This window comes from Sorex fumeus, unplaced genomic scaffold, assembly GCF_029834395.1.
Source record: "Sorex fumeus unplaced genomic scaffold, SorFum_2.1 ptg000063l, whole genome shotgun sequence".
Taxonomy (NCBI): Eukaryota; Metazoa; Chordata; class Mammalia; order Eulipotyphla; family Soricidae; genus Sorex; species Sorex fumeus.
Genome location: NW_026606120.1, coordinates 47,613,089 through 47,632,277, shown reverse-complemented (window position 1 = coordinate 47,632,277; position 19,189 = coordinate 47,613,089). Strand labels below are relative to the sequence as shown.

Here is a 19,189-nt window from a genome sequence, read left to right as displayed (position 1 = left end):
TGGCTATAGAAGAGATCTGAGTAGAAGTCATGGATAATCTTCTCCATTGCCCTTCTGGTTGGTTTTTTTTGTTTTTGTTTTTTGCGTCACACCCAGCAATGTGCAGCGGTTACTACTGGCTCTTTACTCAGGAATGATTCCTGGCAGTACTCGGAGGACCATATGGGATGCTGGAAATCGAACCCAGGTCGGCCGTGTGCAAGGCAAATGCCCTACCTGCTGTGCTATCTCTCCATACCACTGCCCTTCTGGAAGATGTGATAGATCCATCAAGATGTCGGAGGGCAGTCATCTTGGTCTCTTAGTTGGCGAAGGACAGGCGGGCTTTGTGAATGCTTTTCCCGGCTTCTGCTGCATCTGCCAGCACTGCTGCTCTTCTCTCTTTGAGGTCTTCCTTGATTGCTTCTCTGCACTGTTTTGCAAGCTCAGACGTTCTCTTGCTGTTGCCTGAGGCTTGCACCAAGCCACGTTGGCGAATGAGCTCGAGAGTTTCAAAGAAAGGCATCTTTTTGTGGCTATCTCTCAGCGTTCCTCACACAATCTCGAGAGTTTCAAAGAAAGGCATCTTTTTGTGGCTATCTCTCAGCGTTCCTCACACAATCATGGAGATGCTGAACCAGTCGATTGTATTCTTCGTCAATGTTGTCAATGACAGCATCTTCCCATGTTGACGCAATAGTGCCAAAGAGCTCCCAGTTTGTAGTCGTTCTAGGAGTTCTCTTCTTAAACTTTGCAGTCCTTTCTCCCCACTCTGTGAAGTAGAATTTTGCATGAAGGAGACGGTGGTCAGATCCCGTTTGGAATTTTTGAACAACAGCGACATCGGTCAGGCAAAACTGTCAATTGAATATGTGGTCAATTTCATTGTGGAACTGTCCACCAGGAGACTCCCATGTCCAAAGTTTAGATTCAGCCTTCTGGAACTGTGAGTTACTATGGATGGTCTTGGTCGACATGATGAACTCAGACAGTCTCTCACCCTGTTCGTTCCATTCTAGGCCATGGGTCCCAATGTGGAGTTCTTCGGCTGATCTTCTCGGTCCTATCTTGGCATTAAAATCACCGACAACAATCTTGTAGAAGGTGTGGTCTTCTTTATAGAACTTCTCCAGCTCCATGTAGAACTTCTCAATTTCTCCTTCATCATAATTGGATGTTGGTGCATAGACAATGAAGATAGAAACTGCTGGCAGTGAGCCACATCTATTCAAGTGTAATCGTCCAATTTGGGTTGCTAGGCATTTGAATGAACCAATGCTCATGGCCAAGTTCTTGTTGACAAGGACTCCAACACCACCTATGCCTCTTTTGTTACATGTTCTGAGGAACAGTCTTTCTCCAGTGTCGAAAATGGCGTGATGTGGTTGATGCCTTCTCATCTTGGTCAGACCAATGATGTTGTACTTGATCTTTCGAGCTAGATTATCATTCAAATTTGAAGGAATAATGTAAGGCTTCATGAACAAGCAACAGTTTAGACAGTTCATGGCCTTGAAACCAGTTTTGCAAGAAGATTTAAAGGTACTTTTGAAAAAAAAAAGGACAAACTTCTCAATATTTCTCCATTAAGTTATTTCATTCAAAATTAATGTCCTTCTAATGTCTATTCAGATGATCTTTTACATCTAAAGAAGTTGTTTCTTTTATTTATTATGCAGATACTTAAGTATCTATCATTCTGCTCTTGTTCCCTAGTGGCCTTCCCAGAGAAGGTCACTTTATTATACTTGTCTTTTGTATCAATCACACTGTCTGAGACCATCAAACAGGCCTATGTCTACATTTGCATTTTTAAAAGAGGCTTCAGGGGCTAGAGCAATAGTACAGTGGTAGGGCAACTTGCCTTGCATGTGGGTGACCTAGGTTTAATTTCTGGCATCCCATTTGGTCCCCTGAGCACCACCAAGAGTAATTCCTGAGTCAGGAGTCAGGAGTAACCCGTGAGAATTGCTGGTTGTGGTCCCCAAACCAAAGTAAATACATAAAAAATCTTCATGATCTGGGGATTTGGCTCAACTGCATGTGCCAAGCCCTGAGTTTGAGGCACCCCAGGCCTGTCCAACTAAGCACCACTGGGTTTAGCCCTGGAGAACTGACTGGAGTGAATAAAAACTCCAGTGGTGTTGAGAATTTTTTAAAATTATTGTTTTGGGCATCATACACAGCAGTGCCCAGGGGTTTCTCCTGGCTCTGTATTCAGGGGTCACTACTGGCAATGTTCAGGGGACCATGTGCAGTGTTAGGGATCAAATCAGGGTCTGTTACATTCAAAACAAGCACCTTTAAACTGTCCCTCCAGACTATTATATCACTTCTCTCTGCAGTACACTCTATAGAATAGAATGAACATTAAAACAATGCTCAACTAAATGACAAATGATAGGGGGAGAAATTGCAGCCAAGGACTAGAGTGATAATACTGTTTTGAATCCCTCCCACCATATATGGTCCCCTGGGTACTTTCAGGGATTATTCCTAAGCAGAGCCAAGAGAGTCTCTGAGCATTGCTAGGATCTAAAGCACACTAAAGGAATTCTTGGGAAAATCTTGGGGGGTAGGGTACATCCTGTGGTGCTCAGCGGTGACTCCTGGTTGTGCTCAGGAGAACATGTGGTCCAAGGAATTGAATCTCAGGCTCCCATATGCAAAGCATATGCTCTGCCTTTTAAGCTATTCCTCAGTTTCCAGGATTTAAAAAATATTTTTTAATTTATGATTTTTACATATGTTCCCTGAACACTACCAGGAGTGATTCCTGAGCACAGAGCCAAGAGTAAGTTCAGAGCATCGCCGACTGTGGCTCCCAAACCAAAACAAAGCAAAAATCCAAAATTATGATTTTACGGAACAATAGTGGAGAGAAGCAGAAACTTCAGTGGACAGTGTGGTGCTGGAATATTTTATGCATGAAACCATACTGTGAATAGCATTGTAAATCATAGTGTTTAAAATAAGATACATTTTAAAAATTATGATTTTTAAATGAATCAATGATCCTCTTTTCCTCTGCAGTACGTCTCTTCGCAGACAACAGACCTTGAAAGTGAAATGTTTAAGGAACTGCTGAAGCACTTTTGCCGCTATGCAGATGAGTTCCGGCAGGTCCTAAAAACTAACATACAGAGGCAGATGTTTGCTGAACTCTTTCTATACTGTGAAAATGGGAAGGTAAGAGAAGATTCTCAGAGTAGTATTTCTCAAATTGTGTCTTGTGAAGGACCCATCTGTAAGTGATGGTTGTTGATAATGGTGATCTGTTAACTTTCCGATATGTTATGAACTAAACATGGATTATGTGTCGGGCAAAGGACATTAGTGTATAACTGTATCACTGTTGTCCTGTTGTTCATCGATTTGTTCGAGCAGGCGGGCACCAGTAATGTCTCCATTTGTTCCCGTCCTGAGATTTTAGCAGCCTCTCCTTACTCATCCTACCCAACACTGCCATATTGGAGGCTCTTTCAGGGTCAGGGGAATGAGGCCTTTTTTTTTTCTTTTTGGGTCACACCTGGAGATGCACAGGTGTTACTCCTGGCTCTGCACTCAGGAATTACTCCTGGCAGTACTCAGGGGACAATATGGGCTTCTGGGAATCAAACCCGGATTGGCCATGTGCAAGGCAAATGCCTTCCCTGCTGTGCTATCACTCCAGCCCGTGAGGCCCATTATTGTTACTGTTTTTGGCATATTGATTATGCCACGGGTAGCTTCCCAGCCTCTGCCGTGTGGGGCAAAGGGCATACAAAATATAATCTAGACTGAGGGACTTTGAGACTTGAAACTACATTTGGATAAAGTTAAGACTTTAATCTTTAAACCACTGTCACTGTCCTCCCGTTGCTCATCGATTTGCTCGAGCAGGCCCAGTAATGTCTCCATTGTGAGACTTGTTGTTACTGTGTTTGGCATATCGAATACGTCATGGGTAGCTTGCCAGGCTTTGCTGTGTGGGCAAAATACTCTTGGTAGCTTTCCGGGCTCTCCGAGAGGGACGGAGAAATTGAACCTGGGCCAACCAGGTCGGCCGCGTGCAAGGCAAACACCCTACCCACTGTGCTATCGCTCCAGTCTGATCTTTAAATAAAATATAAAAATATTTTAATTGTTATAAACTATAAAATAGCAATAGTGCAGCAGGTAGGGCATTTGCCTTGCACACCGCCAACCCAGGTTCAATTCCTCCGTCCCTCTCGGAGAGCCCGGCAAGCTACGAGAGTATTCCACACACATGGCAGAGCCTGGCAAGCTACCATGGTGTTTTTATATGCCAAAATCAGTAACAACAACAATTAACTTGGGAGGGATATCTATCTTCCTTCAAGTCCATCTGTATAAAATTCTTTGACCCAAAACTTCAGACACAAAACTGCAATCAGACTTCATCATGCCCTGGAAGACTAGTCAAATCTCACCTGAGAGATAATTTTAGACACTCCGACAGAATAATAATTTTTTAGTTTGTTTTTGATAATTCATAGTAGAAGAAACCTGCAGAATATGTGTGGGTATTGATTTTATGATGTTTGGATTTATGAGGGTAGTTATAAGCTTGGAGTAGGCCAAAGTTATTAATATTATAATGAGATTAATTTGGACACCTAGATGTGGTTTTATTTGGTGGATTAAATGAAAACTTGATATGTCCTGTTTTAAATGAAATTGAGGGCCAGAGATGTGGCTTACCAGTAGAGCACTGGCAAGTGTGAGGTCCTGGGTTTGATCCTTAGCTCCCCAAAGCACTGTAATACTGTCCTCCCATTGTTCATCAAGGTGCTCGAGTGGGCCCAGTAGTGTCTCTTTTGTGAGACTTTTTATTACTGTGTTTGACAAAGAGCTCCCCATAATACAACAGAAAACTATGAGACTCTAGAACCTTCTTGACATGTCATAGAGGAAGATACCCACCAGTTTCTATTGATTACTGAAAATGATTTCTCCATATCCTGACTATTTTACTAAGTGCTACAATGAACATGAGTGTGCCTATATCTTTTGAATTAATGTTTTCTGTGTTTTTCTTTAATTGTATGGAAAAATAAAGCAAAAACAAATACAGCCAAAAACCCAAGTTTAAAAATACCAAGTTGGGTAGAATTTTTGTAAATCTTAAAAATAAATTAATGTTAACAGAATGTTGAATGGATCTAGCATTCAAAACACAAGTAGACAAGAATTTACTATGTGACAGGTAGCAATATACATCAGTGGGAAGGGACAAATCAATAAGTGATACAGAAGCAAGTGGTTTTTCTTATTGAGAAAAAAACACACAGAATCAGATAGTGACCTCATTAGTGGAGAAAAGTAAGCCTCAATATGATCAGAGACTTAGTCAAAATAAAAGACAAAATCGAAAAGTCTTAGAGCTCCCTTGACTATGGAGTGAGGTAGTTTCAATGTGGTGGGGTGACGGGCAGGAGCCCGGTGGTGACTCAGACCTCACCACCCCAAGCAGCCCCGAGAGTGGCCCGTAAAGACTTTGTTCATCAGCTGAAAAAGTTGCCCTTCAGCTAAAAAAGAGCTGCCCTGAAAACGGAAACCAAATCCAGAGGCCCCACTCTGACCCCAGCCGGCTCCAGGTTATGGTAAAAAAGACCAAGAATGTCTGGAGTGTGGCCCTGGGGTCTGGAGGGACCCTTAACTGTAAAATACTAGAATTAATCTAATGTCCATCACAGAAGGAAGTTTTAAATTTTTTCATATGTAGCAATGGAGGAGAATTTAGTGTTTTCCTTCTCTGTGGCTTCATTCTCTGCAGTTTCCTGTGGTCAGCCAAAATTGCAGCAGTAAGATAGTTTGAAAGACAGAGACAGAGACTGAGAGACAGAGAGGGCACATTCAAACAAGTTTTGCTACAGTATATTGTAGCAATTGTTCTATTTTATTATCAGTAGCACTATCAATCCTTGACTTTACCTAATGTATGTATTCCTAAAAATGGGTAGTGGGCATGGGAGTCATACTGGACTGTCCTGGGCATGGGGATGGTGCTGGAAATTGAACCAGGCCCTCGCAATTGTAAGGCATGTGCTCTGTCACCTGAGGCACATTCTCTGCTCCTACATTTTGAATTATCTTGCCTTTGTTTTGTTGCTGTGGAGTCCGCGAGGTTCACACTCTCCTTGCTCACACTTGATTGCTGAGTTCACCAGGATTGCATACTTATGGGTTGGGACATATCACTGGGTTGGGACATATCACATATCACTTGTCAGGGAAAAATCTCTTGCAAGGTAGGTGCTCTACCACCAAGCCACAATCCTAGGCTCTATAAATTAAATTTTTGTTATAGGTTTGTATAGGAAAAAAACAATGTATTCCTGGGTTTGGATGCCTTGCCCAAACATTGCCAGGAGTTATCCCTGAGCACAGAACCAGGAGTAGCCCCTGAGCACTACTGAGTGTGACCCAAAAACCAACAAAACAAACACGACAAAGAAATTTTTTTTCTCAAAATAAAACAATACTTCCCACAAAAGAATAAGGAGCAGTCCATTGTTTTAATGTCAGATCAGATTAGATAAGAATAGAACATTGTGGGACAGGAGAGATAATACAGGGGGATAAAGTGTTTGCCTTGCACAAAACTGACCCAATTCAAATCCTCAGCACCACCACGCCTGATCCCTGAGCACAGAACGCAAACTAAGCCCTGAGCACCATTTGTGTGTGGGCCCCAAACAAACAAAAAAACAAACAAGAATTGAACACTGCATATTGTATTTAGAAATTAAACTGATAACAATAAACATTTGTTAAATGTCTGCTAAGTGCTAGCCATTAGATAAGTTACAGGTAAGATACAGGTTTTACTTCTGTGCTACTGATTGTAGTGGTGGTAATGATAAAACCTTCAATGGGTAATGCTTCAGCTACTTGCTCGAGCGGGCCCAGTAACGTCTCCATTGGAGACTTTGTTATTACTGTGTCTGGCATATCGAATACTCTCGGTAGCTTGCCGGGCTCTCCAAGAGGGGCGGAAGAATCGAACTCGGGTCAGCCATCTTGGCCGCTTGTAAGGTGAACGCCCTACCCGCTGTGCTATCGCTCCAGCCCTTCAGCTACTTAAAAGTCTGAAATTTCCAACAACTAACCACAGTGTTTTGATTAGGTAGGGTTTTTGAATCGGCAGAAGACATTGGCCTTGCTGGAAATATTCTATGATGAAAGTCCAAAACAAGTTAGAGGCTTACTTCGAAACCCAAGACAATGTAAGTGCTGTTCAGTGGCAGGGGCGGGGGGAACCTTCTAGCATGACTGGGTCAGGCAGCGTTTGTGGAACCACACACAGTGTTGGGAACTGAACCAGTGTTGACCACATGCAAGAAAGCGCTTGTACCTGTACTGTCCCTCTAACTCTTTCTTTGGAATTTTGCATCAGGTGTTAAAACCAGTTGTGGAGGAAAGTAATTGAGAAGTAAATAAAGAAAATAGTGAGGAAAGGAGGGTGAGGAAGGGAGACAAATCCTTATTAGAAAAACACAGCCATTGTAAAGAGTGCTGCAATGAACAAACAAGTGCAGATGTCACTTCAACTATACTTTTTTGCCTCTCTGGGATGTATTCCCAGGAGTGGTATTGCTGGGTCAAATGGGAGCTCAATTTCTAATTTTTTGAGAATCGTCCATACTGTTTTCCAAAAGGGTTGAACCAGTCGGCATTCCCACCAGCTGTGAAGGAGGGTCCCTTTCTCACCACATCCGCACCAGCACTGGTTGCTTTTGTTCTTTTTGATGTGGGCCAGTCTCTGTGGTGTGAAATGATATCTCATTGTTGTTTTGGTCTGCACCTCCCTGTTTGCTCCATGACTTGGAGGCCAGCCACACGTGCTAGGGGAAAAGGGAGCTCAGATAGAGAAGAGAGCACCAAATAAAGGGTGTTGGGAGGATCCTCCCAGGATGGGAGAAGCATGCTGAAAGTAGACTATAGACCAAACATGATTGCCACTCAATGCCTCTCCTGCAAACCATAGCTCCCAAAAGGAGAGAGAGAGAATAAAAGGGAATGCCCTGCCACAGAGGCAGGGTGGGATGGGGGGAATGGGGGTGGGAGGGATACTGGGACCTGTGGTTGTGGAAAATGGGCACTGGTGGAGGGATGGGTACTTGATCATTGTATAACTGAAACCCAAGTACAAAAATTTGTAACTCTATAACTGTACCTCATAGTGTTTCACTAATAAAAAAAAAAAAGAAAAAGAAAAACACAGCCAGGGAAAGACTGCCATAGAGAGAGGCCTGCTTTTATTTTGATACTGTAGATATTAAGGTGGAGGACATGTGTCCTCTTCTTCCTCCTATGCTACACTTAATATGGGGACCAAAAGTAAAGAATAAATTCTATTTGTATTTTATATAATTTAAACAGCTCTCCAAAGTTGCAAAGAAAAATTATACAAAATTTACAAAGCTGTATCTTTTAGGATTGATGATATCTGTGCGTGTATGTGTGTGTGTGTGTGTGTGTGTGTGTGTGTGTGTGTGTGCCAATTCTGGTTGTGCTCAGGGTTTACTCCTGGCTCTGCACTCAGGAATCACTCATGATGGGCTTGAAGAACCATATGGGGTGCAGGAGATTGAACCCGGCTTGGCTGCGTGCAAGGCAAATGCCCTGTTTACTGTACTATTTCTCTAGTCCCTTGGACAGATGATTTCTAATTTACAGTCATAGCCATCTTTTATTTTCCTTTGGAAATGTTTCTTGTTTTATTATGTTGCAGAGAAAAGTAACAGTTAGTCTTTAAATTGATCCACCTAGGAGGTCCAGAAGATGGCCCTTTGCTTCAAGGTCATGAGAGCAAACTATGATGCTGTGTGCAGTTATCTGGGTCAGTCCAAACAGTCCTGCTGTCAGCAAGAAGGGATCTGGAGGCCAGCCACACATGTTAGGGGAAAACGGAGTTCAGATAGAGAAGGGAGCACCAAATAAAGGGTGTTGGGAGGATCCTCTCAGGATGGGAGAAGCATGCTGAAAGTAGACTATAGACCAAACATGATCGCCATTCATTGCCTCTTTTGCAAACCACAACACCCAATAAGAGAGAGAGAACAAAAGGGAATGCCCTGACACTGAGGCAGGGTGGGATGGGGGGATGGGGTGGGAGGGATACTGGGGTCCATGGTGATGGAAAATGGGCACTGGTGGAGGGATGGGTACTTGATCATTGTATAACTGAAACCCAAGTACAAAAATTTATAAGTCTATAACTGTACTTCATGGTGTTTCACTAATAAAAATTTAAAAAAATAAACTTGAATATTAAAATTAACATTGTTTAAGTTTAGAATTAAAAAAGTAATAAGTAAAATAGCAAATTAAAAAAGAAAGGATCTGGAGGATGGCACAGTGTTCATGTGCAGCAATTCTGACCATCCCACAGTATTGAGACCTGGAGATGGGGGAAAAAACAATAGGCATATTTTAAAATCACTGTGATAAGTTTTTAGATGAAGTAAAGTAGAAATTTTTTAAGTAGAATAATTTTTTGTGAATAAAAATAAGTGTTCACGAAAAAAACACCAGTTTCTCCAGAAGGTACATAACCAAGGGTACCCCATAAAGTAAAATAAAGAAATGACATCCCCTGTTGCAATATGAATGTGACACCCAGAATGAGGATGAACAAAGTTTTTGCATTTATGACCTACCGCTGATTGTGCATTATAAGATCAATTATTTAGGCTTTTTTTTGGTTTGTTTTCTGCACAGGGCCATTTGTTGAATTTGAAGAGATAAGCTTGTCTGAGTTCTGGGGAGACACGGATAATCAGAAACACATTTATGAAGACTTTAACGAACTACTCTTAGACATGTTACTTCCTCAAAAACATTATAATGAAAGTAAATTTTCAGACTACTTAGAAGATGAACATAAATATAATGAACTAGAACCAGGCAAGCCAGAACAGCAGGAAGAGACAAGTTTAGAACAAGAACCACATGGAAGTTCAAGGAACCAAAAAGAAAATGGCAGCCAGCCTCTAGAAGAAAACCTGAACGAAAAATCACCAATAAAACTAATTCAAGCACAGTCAGGTTCAGTAACAATACCAAGAATAAAGTCAGCAGCTGTAATCAGAGCACCTCCACAGAGTTCAGCAGAAAAAAGAAGATCCATGCCAGAACCGTACATCTTTAGACAATCAGAAGACAGACCTGCCAGAAAATTAAAAACATCCCCCGAACAAATCGAAGTGTTAACAACAGAACCAGAAACACGCAAAGGGTCAAACACCAAACGAGGATCATTGATAGAACAAGAATCACACACAGAGACTATTCCAGACATGGATTCAAAACAGGACATTGCTCCAGAACAGGACATAGATTCAAATTTGCCATTAAGAAGTATCTCAGGTGAGGATAATAAATGCAAGAAAGCTACTCCCTACAAGACCAACAAAATCCCTTCACAGGAAGTGAGAGCAGATAGGTGAAAAAGAGTTAGATGTGAGTTCTGAGCTCAGGATGTTTCAATCACAAGTACAAACGAGCATCATTCAGGTGATAAGGTAGTTCTAAAGCAAAATCTCTTGCTTTGTGCCATGGCTTTTCAAATCTTAACAAAATAATTATTTCAGTCAAGATCTTCTCTGGCACATCAATTCATGGAAACGTCAGATATATTTGGCTTCTGATCTGAGACTAGACCTTAAACAATCAGTTGATGCAAACAAGGATGCTTCCATTGTCAAATTACCTAGAATTTTGGGCATGGAACTATAGTGCAAGTCCATTTGTAAGAAAGTTATTTAAATGATATAACACATTGAAATATTCATTATTCATTCTGAAAATCCAAAGAAGCCTCTTTACTTTAATGTGGGGGTAGCACAGATCTAGAAGTAGCTCCTGAACACCACAGGATGTGGCCCCAAAACTATAAATTTAAAAAAATAAAAAGTAAATAAATTTATTTGTTTTAAGCTGATATTAAAACCACTGTAAATTTCTTCTATTACTTTAACTTTTTAATTGATCCTGCTTTTATACTTATATATGTACCCCAAAAGTTTCTAAAAGTCATTTATTTATGAAATTAATTATTATAAATATTTATATGAATATATACTTACATGTGTGCTCAAAGCTTACTCCTGTGCTCAAGGCTCACTCTTGGTGCTTGGGGGACTATAGGTGCTGCTGGGATTCAAACCAGGGCTAGCCACAGACAACGCAAGCATTTTAAGTCTTGTATAATGGCTCTGAAAGTCATATTTAAAACAGAAATATACTGTATATCAACTAGTTACTTGGTAGCTGATTTCTTGACTGAATTGTTTGTGCTAATTTATGCCCTTTTATTGAAAAATTCTAACTCTTTTGAAAGCAAATTTTAATTCCATTTAAGATCTCTGTTGCACATAATATTTTCTGAAGTTCTGCTCTAAAGCCCACAGTCCCAACAAAAATTCTTATTTAAAATCTCTCAGAGATGGGTAACCTGTATTCTAGATTTGCTCTATGATTAATTAGTTTGAAATATCTCAATATGTTAGCATTATGTTTATTTCTGTGTAGATTATGGTACTAATTTCAGTTCTTTGTCCATAGAAGGAAAGCTTTAAAAATTATAGAAGTGACTCAGACATTATATTAGTAAGGACTTAATTTTGGCTAGGTACAGCTGTGATCCAAAATGACAATGTCTAAAAAGAAAAAACAAACCATAAACAAAACCAAAACAAAATCTGTTTAAACAAGATAGAGTTTTCTTCTTTATTTCTCAAACAAAATCAAAATGTTTTGTGACCGCTTAGCCCCTTGAAATCCTCTGCGATTCAGCTTTTTTCTTTCTTGTGTCTCCTCCAATCACATGGTCCATGCTGGCTCACCATTAAGTTCACATTCTGAATAGCAGGTAGAGAGAAAGAAGGGAGAACCATATCTCCCTCTCCTCTCTTCCTTTCTTTTCTCCCCTCCCTCCCTTCCCCTTGTACTCCCTTTCCTGCTCACCCTAAAAAAAAAAAAAGGAAGAGCTACCATATTACACTTCCTTTCACAACTCATCAATCAGAATCTTAGACAACTAGGGATCCTCCTCTCTTACAATGATCCTCTTCATTGTAAGAGAGAATCATCTTATTTTACGTGGCCAACAGTACAGAGAACAGAGCTGCTCACAACAGATCTATTGATCAAGTGACTTGATTGGGATTGATTATGACAAAACATCTCTAGGAAGGCATCTGAAGAACTCTTTTGGATATTGCAAACCACAATGCCCAAAAGGTGCGAGGATGGGGGGGGGGAGTAGGGAGGAGAGGGAGGAAAGAGGAGAGAGAGGAGAGAGAGAGAGACAAAAATAAGTGCCTGCGAGAGAGAGAGAGAGAGAGAGAGAGAGAGAGAGAGAAGAAAAGTGCCTGCCATAGGTTGGAGGTGGGGGGTGGGGTGTGATGGGAGGGAACCTAGGAACACTGGTGCTGGGAAATGTACACTGGTGGAAGGATGGGTATTGGAATACTGCATGACTGAAATCCAAACATGAACAGCTTTGTAATGGTCTCTCACACTGATTCAATTAAAAAGTTAAAAAAAAAAAAAGAAGAACATTTTTGGAATTCACAATGCCAGGTATTTATTCATCAGCTATATAATGCATATTGTCCAATTCATAGACATTTTATTTTCTACCTTCTAGAAACTGTAAAAGTAACAAAAGACAAATCCTGTGAACTCAAGTACCCCCAAATAGAAGGAAAGCCATGGACAGGTGACTCCTCATTTAATTATCCTTTCATTTATACTCTGGAACAAACAGTGTGAATGTTAAGTTAAATTGGCAATGTTACAAAGCATGTATTTTATAGGAGAACTGTGGACTTGTAACTGGAAGATGAAGTATGCCAAAGACGAAGAGGAGGAACAGGCAAATTTAATCTACAAAAACTCCAACTTCACAGGTATGTTTTAAGAATAAAACTAACAGGGCTGGAGCAATAGAACAGCGGGTAGGGCATTTGCCTTGCACGTGGCCGACCCGGGTTCGAGTCCCAGCATCCCATATAGTCCCCTGAGCACCGCCAGGGGTACTTCCTGAGTGCAGAACCATAACCCCTGTGCTTTGCCGGGTGTGACCCAAAAAGAAAAAAAAAAGAATAAAACTAACAAAGATAGATGGCAATCTGATTAAGTTACACTGATGTACTCCATGCTAAAGACTGGACTTCTATGACATAACGGAAGGCTGATCTTATTTTGTCCCTAAAATGATGGATATAAATATAAGGTGAATGTTTTTGGCTATAGTACACATATAAGAATGTGCTATTTACAAATACTCTTTTTTAAAGAAATATGCATGACTTAATATAATCACTACTACAACCTCTGTCAAATTTATGATCTTTAACCAAGGGAATAGAATATTAGACACTATAAATCAATAGAAATTATTTCAACTGGGGGTTTTTCCTGTTTTTTTTTGGATGGGGGTTTCAGGAGTGGGCACAAAGCAGTACTTAGGGCTTACTTCTGGCTCTGCACTGAGGAATCCCTCTTGGTAGTACTCAGGGGACCACGTGGGGTGGGGGATTGAACCTGGATCAGTTGTGTACCTTCTGCACTATATCTTCAGCTATTCCTCTTGCAGTTTCATATTCAGACATATAAGACAGGTGAGATCTATATTCCTTTTTAAATGTCTATAGAGAAATATCTAGTGACCATCACTTTCTCTATTTTGGACAGATATGTCAATGTGAAATGTGCACTCTCAACTCTCTCCCCTCTGCAAAAGCCCATGTTCTCATTTGAGTACGTAACTCTCTCATACACACTCTCTCACTCTCTCTCTTTCCTCCATATTTCTCTAAATAAAATTTATTTTACAAAGCATCTAACCAAGACAGAGACTAGATAGTAGCTTTTAACTCTCAGAAAACTATGTATTTAATGATTATTCCAAAAGTCAGCATATTTTACTACAATGCTGTTTTATCATTTACTTTTCAGATGAAGATTTTTTCCTTCTCTGTTACTATTTTTCTCATTCAAGTGTATATGAAATAACAGTCTTTCTACTCATAACATGTGTCCTGAGAGCTAGAGAGATAACTCAATGAGCTAAGTGCATGGTCTGCATGCATGAAGCCCAATTCAATCCCCTGCATGTGGTCCCCTGAGCACCACTGGAAGTGACACACCACTCTCCAGCCCAATACAGAGCCTGAGCACCACCAAGTATAGCCCCCAAACAAACTCATCTAGTCTTAGATTTTCTTAATTTTGATTTTTTTGCTTTATCATGTAAAAATTGTGGAACAAGAGAGATGGTACAGAGATTAAGGTGGTTGCCTTGCATGCAGCTTGTCCCATTTAATCCCCTATACTACATAAAGCCCCTTGGGCATTGCTAGCACCAGGATTGACCCATGAGCATGAAGCCAGGAATCAGCCCTGATCACAGCTTGGTGTGGCCTCAAGTACAAGAATAAAAATCACATGAGTCACTACTTCCCCCTCCTCACCTTCCCCCTCTGGGAGGGGCCGTCCCTGGCAGGACTCCGAGCTTACTCCTAACTCTATGCTCAGAGCTCACTCCTGGTAGTTGTCATGGGAACATATATGGTAGCAGGGATTGAATCCAGGGTCAGTTGTGTGTGAAAGAAACACAGGAGTAATTCCTAAGAGCAGAGTAATTTCTGAGCCCGTCAGGAGAGCAAAGTAACTCCCAAGACTGCCAAAAGTGTTTCCTGAATTTAGGGTCAAGAGTAAGCTCTGGGCACCTCACCATGTGCCCACCACCCACCAATAAATAAGAAAAAGCATATTTTTTCTGGAAGGAAAAAAATAGTATTACAATAAGTATCTAAGTACTTTCCCCTTTAATGTCAGACAGCCTCTCTCTTTACAGTGTATGTTTTCTGCTTGACAGATCTATATCCAATTATCAGAAATATTCAGTCTTATAAGAATATAAAAGGTAGGAGTGCCTTCAATCGAGTTTCTTTGAATTTGCTCCAATTTGTGCAACTCCTGGAGACATTTGTTGGTGAAGATGCTCCCTTGAGTATCAGTGAGAATCTCATCTCCTTCTTTATGTTGAACTATGTTGAAAAAGGAGAAGAGAAGATGAGAGACTTAGAAGAGGTAAGTAATATTACCAATAAAGTATATAAGTTTAGTACTTTTAGTAAATCTCTCAGACTGAGTTGTTTCTAGTATGATTTTTCTTAAAACATTTACCAAAAAAGCTTATCATTTTATTTCAATGTACAAGAACAGCACTGTAGCACTGTTCTTCCGTTGTTCATCAATTTGCTCAAGTGGGCACCAGTAATGTCTCCATTGTGAGACTTGTTGTTACTGTTTTTGGCATATCAAATACACTACAGGGAGCTTGCCAGGCTCTGCTGTACAGGCAGGATACTTCTCGGTAGCTTGCCGGGCTCTCCGAGAGAGACGGAGGAATCGAACCTGGGTCGGCTGTGTGCAAGGCAAACTTTCTACCTGCTTTGTTATCACTCCAGCCCTTTTCAATGAGTAAGGCCATTAAAATTTTATGATAGGGAGGGTGCGGAGAGCTACACCCAGCAGTGTTCAAACGCTATCTCTAGCTTTGTGCCCAGGAGTGACTCCTGGTGGTGCTTGGTGGACCTTTTATAGCACTGCAGGCTAAATCAGGGTCAGTCACAAGTAAGGAAGTGCCTTACCTCCTGTACTTTCTCTCTGGTTGTCCATTAAAATTTTATCTTATTGTCAAATATTTTAAGAACATACACCAGAGAATTCCTTCCCCTAATGATTGCTGCTGCAGGTGATGGATTATTGTACATCTTTTTTCATCCCCAGAAACTTAAAGAGAAAATACTGAGTAGTGAATTTCTGGTTTTGCCAAGACTTGTCTATTCACTGGTTGTCTGCAGTATGAGTGCATTTACAAATGCACAAACCAATTTCTCTCAAATATGTATTTTCACTCCTGTGTAGTGCATGCCTCCTAAAAACTTCTATTTACTTGGTGATAAATAAATGCACACATTTAACTAACTGATGTGTTCTTGTATGAAACATAAAAATTAGGTTCACCAGGAACCTTAAATAATCCCACCAGATTTATGAGTGATCTCAACCTCATTCTGGAGTTGCTAACACTTTGTTTCTTGGATTTCTTTTCCCCTCGTTTAACCAAATGGTACCTTTCTTTTCTGGGAGGGGCAATTAAATGTACCTAACTATCAGTTGTTATTGAATTGATTAATTGTGTTATTTAATTGAATGCAGTAAAAAGGTAAATAGAATCAGTGCCAACTAGGTCAACATTCAATATGAAAAAGAATCTTTGAGCTCAGTAACTGAACATTGTCATTCATCCCCGTAGGCTCACCAAGCAGAGTTCTCAAGGTGTCTGTCCTCTCCTGAGGTGCCAATAATTCAGGGAGAGGAAGGGATTAAAATTCTTAAGCATATGTCTTTTCCTTAGTTAATGAGTTAAAGTCCAATTTTTGGTTTAGAGGTGAAACAAAGAAATGGTAGATTGAATAGTTCATTTTCCCATTAATAGAAAGCTTAGTCCCAAAGTAAAGTTGCTCTGTGTGTGTGTGTGTGTGTGTGTGTGTGTGTGTGTGTGTGTGTGTGTGTGTGTGTATTAAAAGCGCTGCACTTTAGGGGAACTAAATAGAGGACAACCGGAAGCACAATGAATCATGTATGTTTTGTCATCCTCTCATATGCTAGGCTCAACGAAAGAATGCCAGAATCCTACGGGAACTTCTTCTCAAAGCCCTCTTTCAGAAATGGGATAGTGATGCTTCAGGCTTCCTGGATCTGAATGAAGTTGATAAGCTCTTGTATACATACAAAGACGGAATGGAAAAAGAATCTATGAAAAGGGGTAAAATTACAACTTTCTTACCTAAGTTACAATAATACTTGGCTTTAAATTTCTCACTAAAGTGACACACAGTTAAAACACTGGTTGTTTGAGGCCAGAGCAATAGTACAGCAGTTGGGGCTCTTGTCTCACATGCGGTCACCTGGATTTGATCCCCGGCATTCCATATGGTCCCTGAGTCAGCCAGGGGTGATCATTGAGCACAGAGTCAGGAGTAAGTCCTGGCAGCTGGGTATGGCCCCCAAACAAATACACACTGGTTCTTTTAAGGCCATGAGATACTACTTTGTAACCTACTAACATGGCTGTGACATTTTTTTCCTTTTGGTTTATTAGGGCTGGAGCAACAGCACAGCAGGTAGGAAGTTTGCCTTGCACACAGCCAACCCAGGTTCGAATCCTCTGTCCCTCTCAGAGAGCCTGGCAAGCTACCGAGAGTATCCCGCCCACATGGCAGAGCCTGGCAAGCTCCCTGTGGTGTATTCGATATGCCAAAAACAGTAAAAACAAGTCTCACAATGGAGACATTACTGGTGCCACTCAAGCAAATCAATGAACAATGGGAGGACAGTGCTACAGTTCTACAGTTGGTTTATTAAGTTGCAGTTAGCATATAATATTGTGTAAGTTTAAAGTATACTATTTGTTGGTGAGGGAAAGGATGTTGGAACACTGTATGATTGAAACCTAATCATGAACAGTTTTGTAAGGGTCTATCTCACAGTGATTCAATAAAAAAAATCTATAAAAAATAATGTACTATTTGATACAGTAAAATACTGCAAAATGATTATCATAGCAATGTTAGTTAACTCCATCACTCCAGATAATTATCATTTCCTTTTTATGCTGAGAACATACATGGTATGCTGTTAATAACTATCAGGTATCTAATAGAGTATCATTGTTTCTAATCACTATGTTGTACATTGCTTTTGTTGTGCTGGGAATCAAACATAATCAAATATGCAACACAATTGCTCTACTACTGAATAATATCCTTGGCCCCCATACTGCAAATAAGATTCATGGAATTTATCTTTTATATATTTACTTATTTGTTAGTTTATTTTATTGAATCACCATGCGATAGAGCATTACAAAGCTGTTCATGATTGGGTTCAGTCATGCAATGTTCCAACACACATCCCTCCACCAGTGTTCATTTTCTAGCTCCAATGTCCTCAGTTTTCCATCCACCCTCCCCCAACGACCCTCCCCCCCACAGCCTGCACCTTTCTGTCTGTCTCTGTCTGTCTCTGTCTCTCTCCCATTTCAGGCATATAATTTGCAATACAGATACTGAAAGATTATCGTGTATATCTCTTTACCTACTTTCAACACTCAACCCTTGTCCAGAATAATCATTCCAACTATTGTTGTCAGGCTGGACCCTCTTCTGTCTTTTTAAAAAAAATTTAAGTAAAACAGATTTTATTTGGAGGATTTTTGAAGGGGAGAAAGAAGAGAAAGCGGGAGAGAGTGAGTAATGCTCTTAAGAAGAGAGTGCAGGTTTTTCCAAGGGCGGAGAGAACCCCTACACACATTCCAGCATTAGATAGGAAAGTACACATTTCATGAGAGGAGATGTGGATGATACATGTGCTCGGATGTCAGATGTGCTCGGCCATGTGGATGCAAGCAGTACATGGACTCAGGCAGCATATGCACCCCCCCCCTCTATTTTAACTACCCTCTGCTCCACACACACTTGTGGTAATTACCAAGCATTGACCAGTCCTCCTGGCCCTTGTTTTCCCTGGTCTTGGATATTAGTCTCATACTAATTTTCAAGTACAAATAGTATGAAACTATAAATAAATAAATAAATAAATAAAAGGAATTCATCTGTCTTAAAGGTACTTTTTGAACAACATCTCCCTGTTCCCTCACCTCTAGTCCCAGGCAACCACAATTCTACTCTATTTTTATGAGTTTGGCTTTTTAAAAATTGTCCACATGTAAGTGATAAGACAGTACCTAGCTTCCACTTATTTTACATAGTAAAGTAACCCTTAAAGCCATCATATTTGTTTTTTCTCATGTTGAGTAATACTCTATTGAGAATATAAAAAGAAAAAGTGGTGCTATTGTGATGCATATATGTGTGAGATATATATCTCACAAATCCTTCAGTCTTGCATTTATCAGTGGACTCTTTGGTTTTCTCCATATCTTCATTAATTATGAATACTTCATCCATACACATGAAGATACAGATTATTTCCTTGACACAGTGACTTCATTTGCTCTGGACATATACCTTATGGTGGAATTGCTGGGTCACACGGAAGTTCCATTTTTATTTGAGGGTGAAGAGGGTTTGGGCAACCCCTGGGGCCATTCTGGTTCTGT

The 19,189-nt window shown here is 40.4% G+C and overlaps 1 protein-coding gene across 1 annotated transcript in view; it reads left to right on the top strand.

The window, feature by feature from the left end:
• EFCAB5 (EF-hand calcium binding domain 5) overlaps positions 1-19,189 on the top strand; it is a 94,917-nt gene that overhangs the window by 33,062 nt on the left and 42,666 nt on the right. Inside the window, exons 5-11 of the mRNA XM_056126507.1 lie at positions 3,013-3,168; positions 7,112-7,211; positions 9,709-10,356; positions 12,641-12,712; positions 12,810-12,902; positions 14,876-15,090; positions 16,678-16,834. Coding sequence (XP_055982482.1) covers positions 3,013-3,168; positions 7,112-7,211; positions 9,709-10,356; positions 12,641-12,712; positions 12,810-12,902; positions 14,876-15,090; positions 16,678-16,834 — 1,441 coding nt within the window. The remainder of the gene's footprint in view (positions 1-3,012; positions 3,169-7,111; positions 7,212-9,708; positions 10,357-12,640; positions 12,713-12,809; positions 12,903-14,875; positions 15,091-16,677; positions 16,835-19,189) is intronic.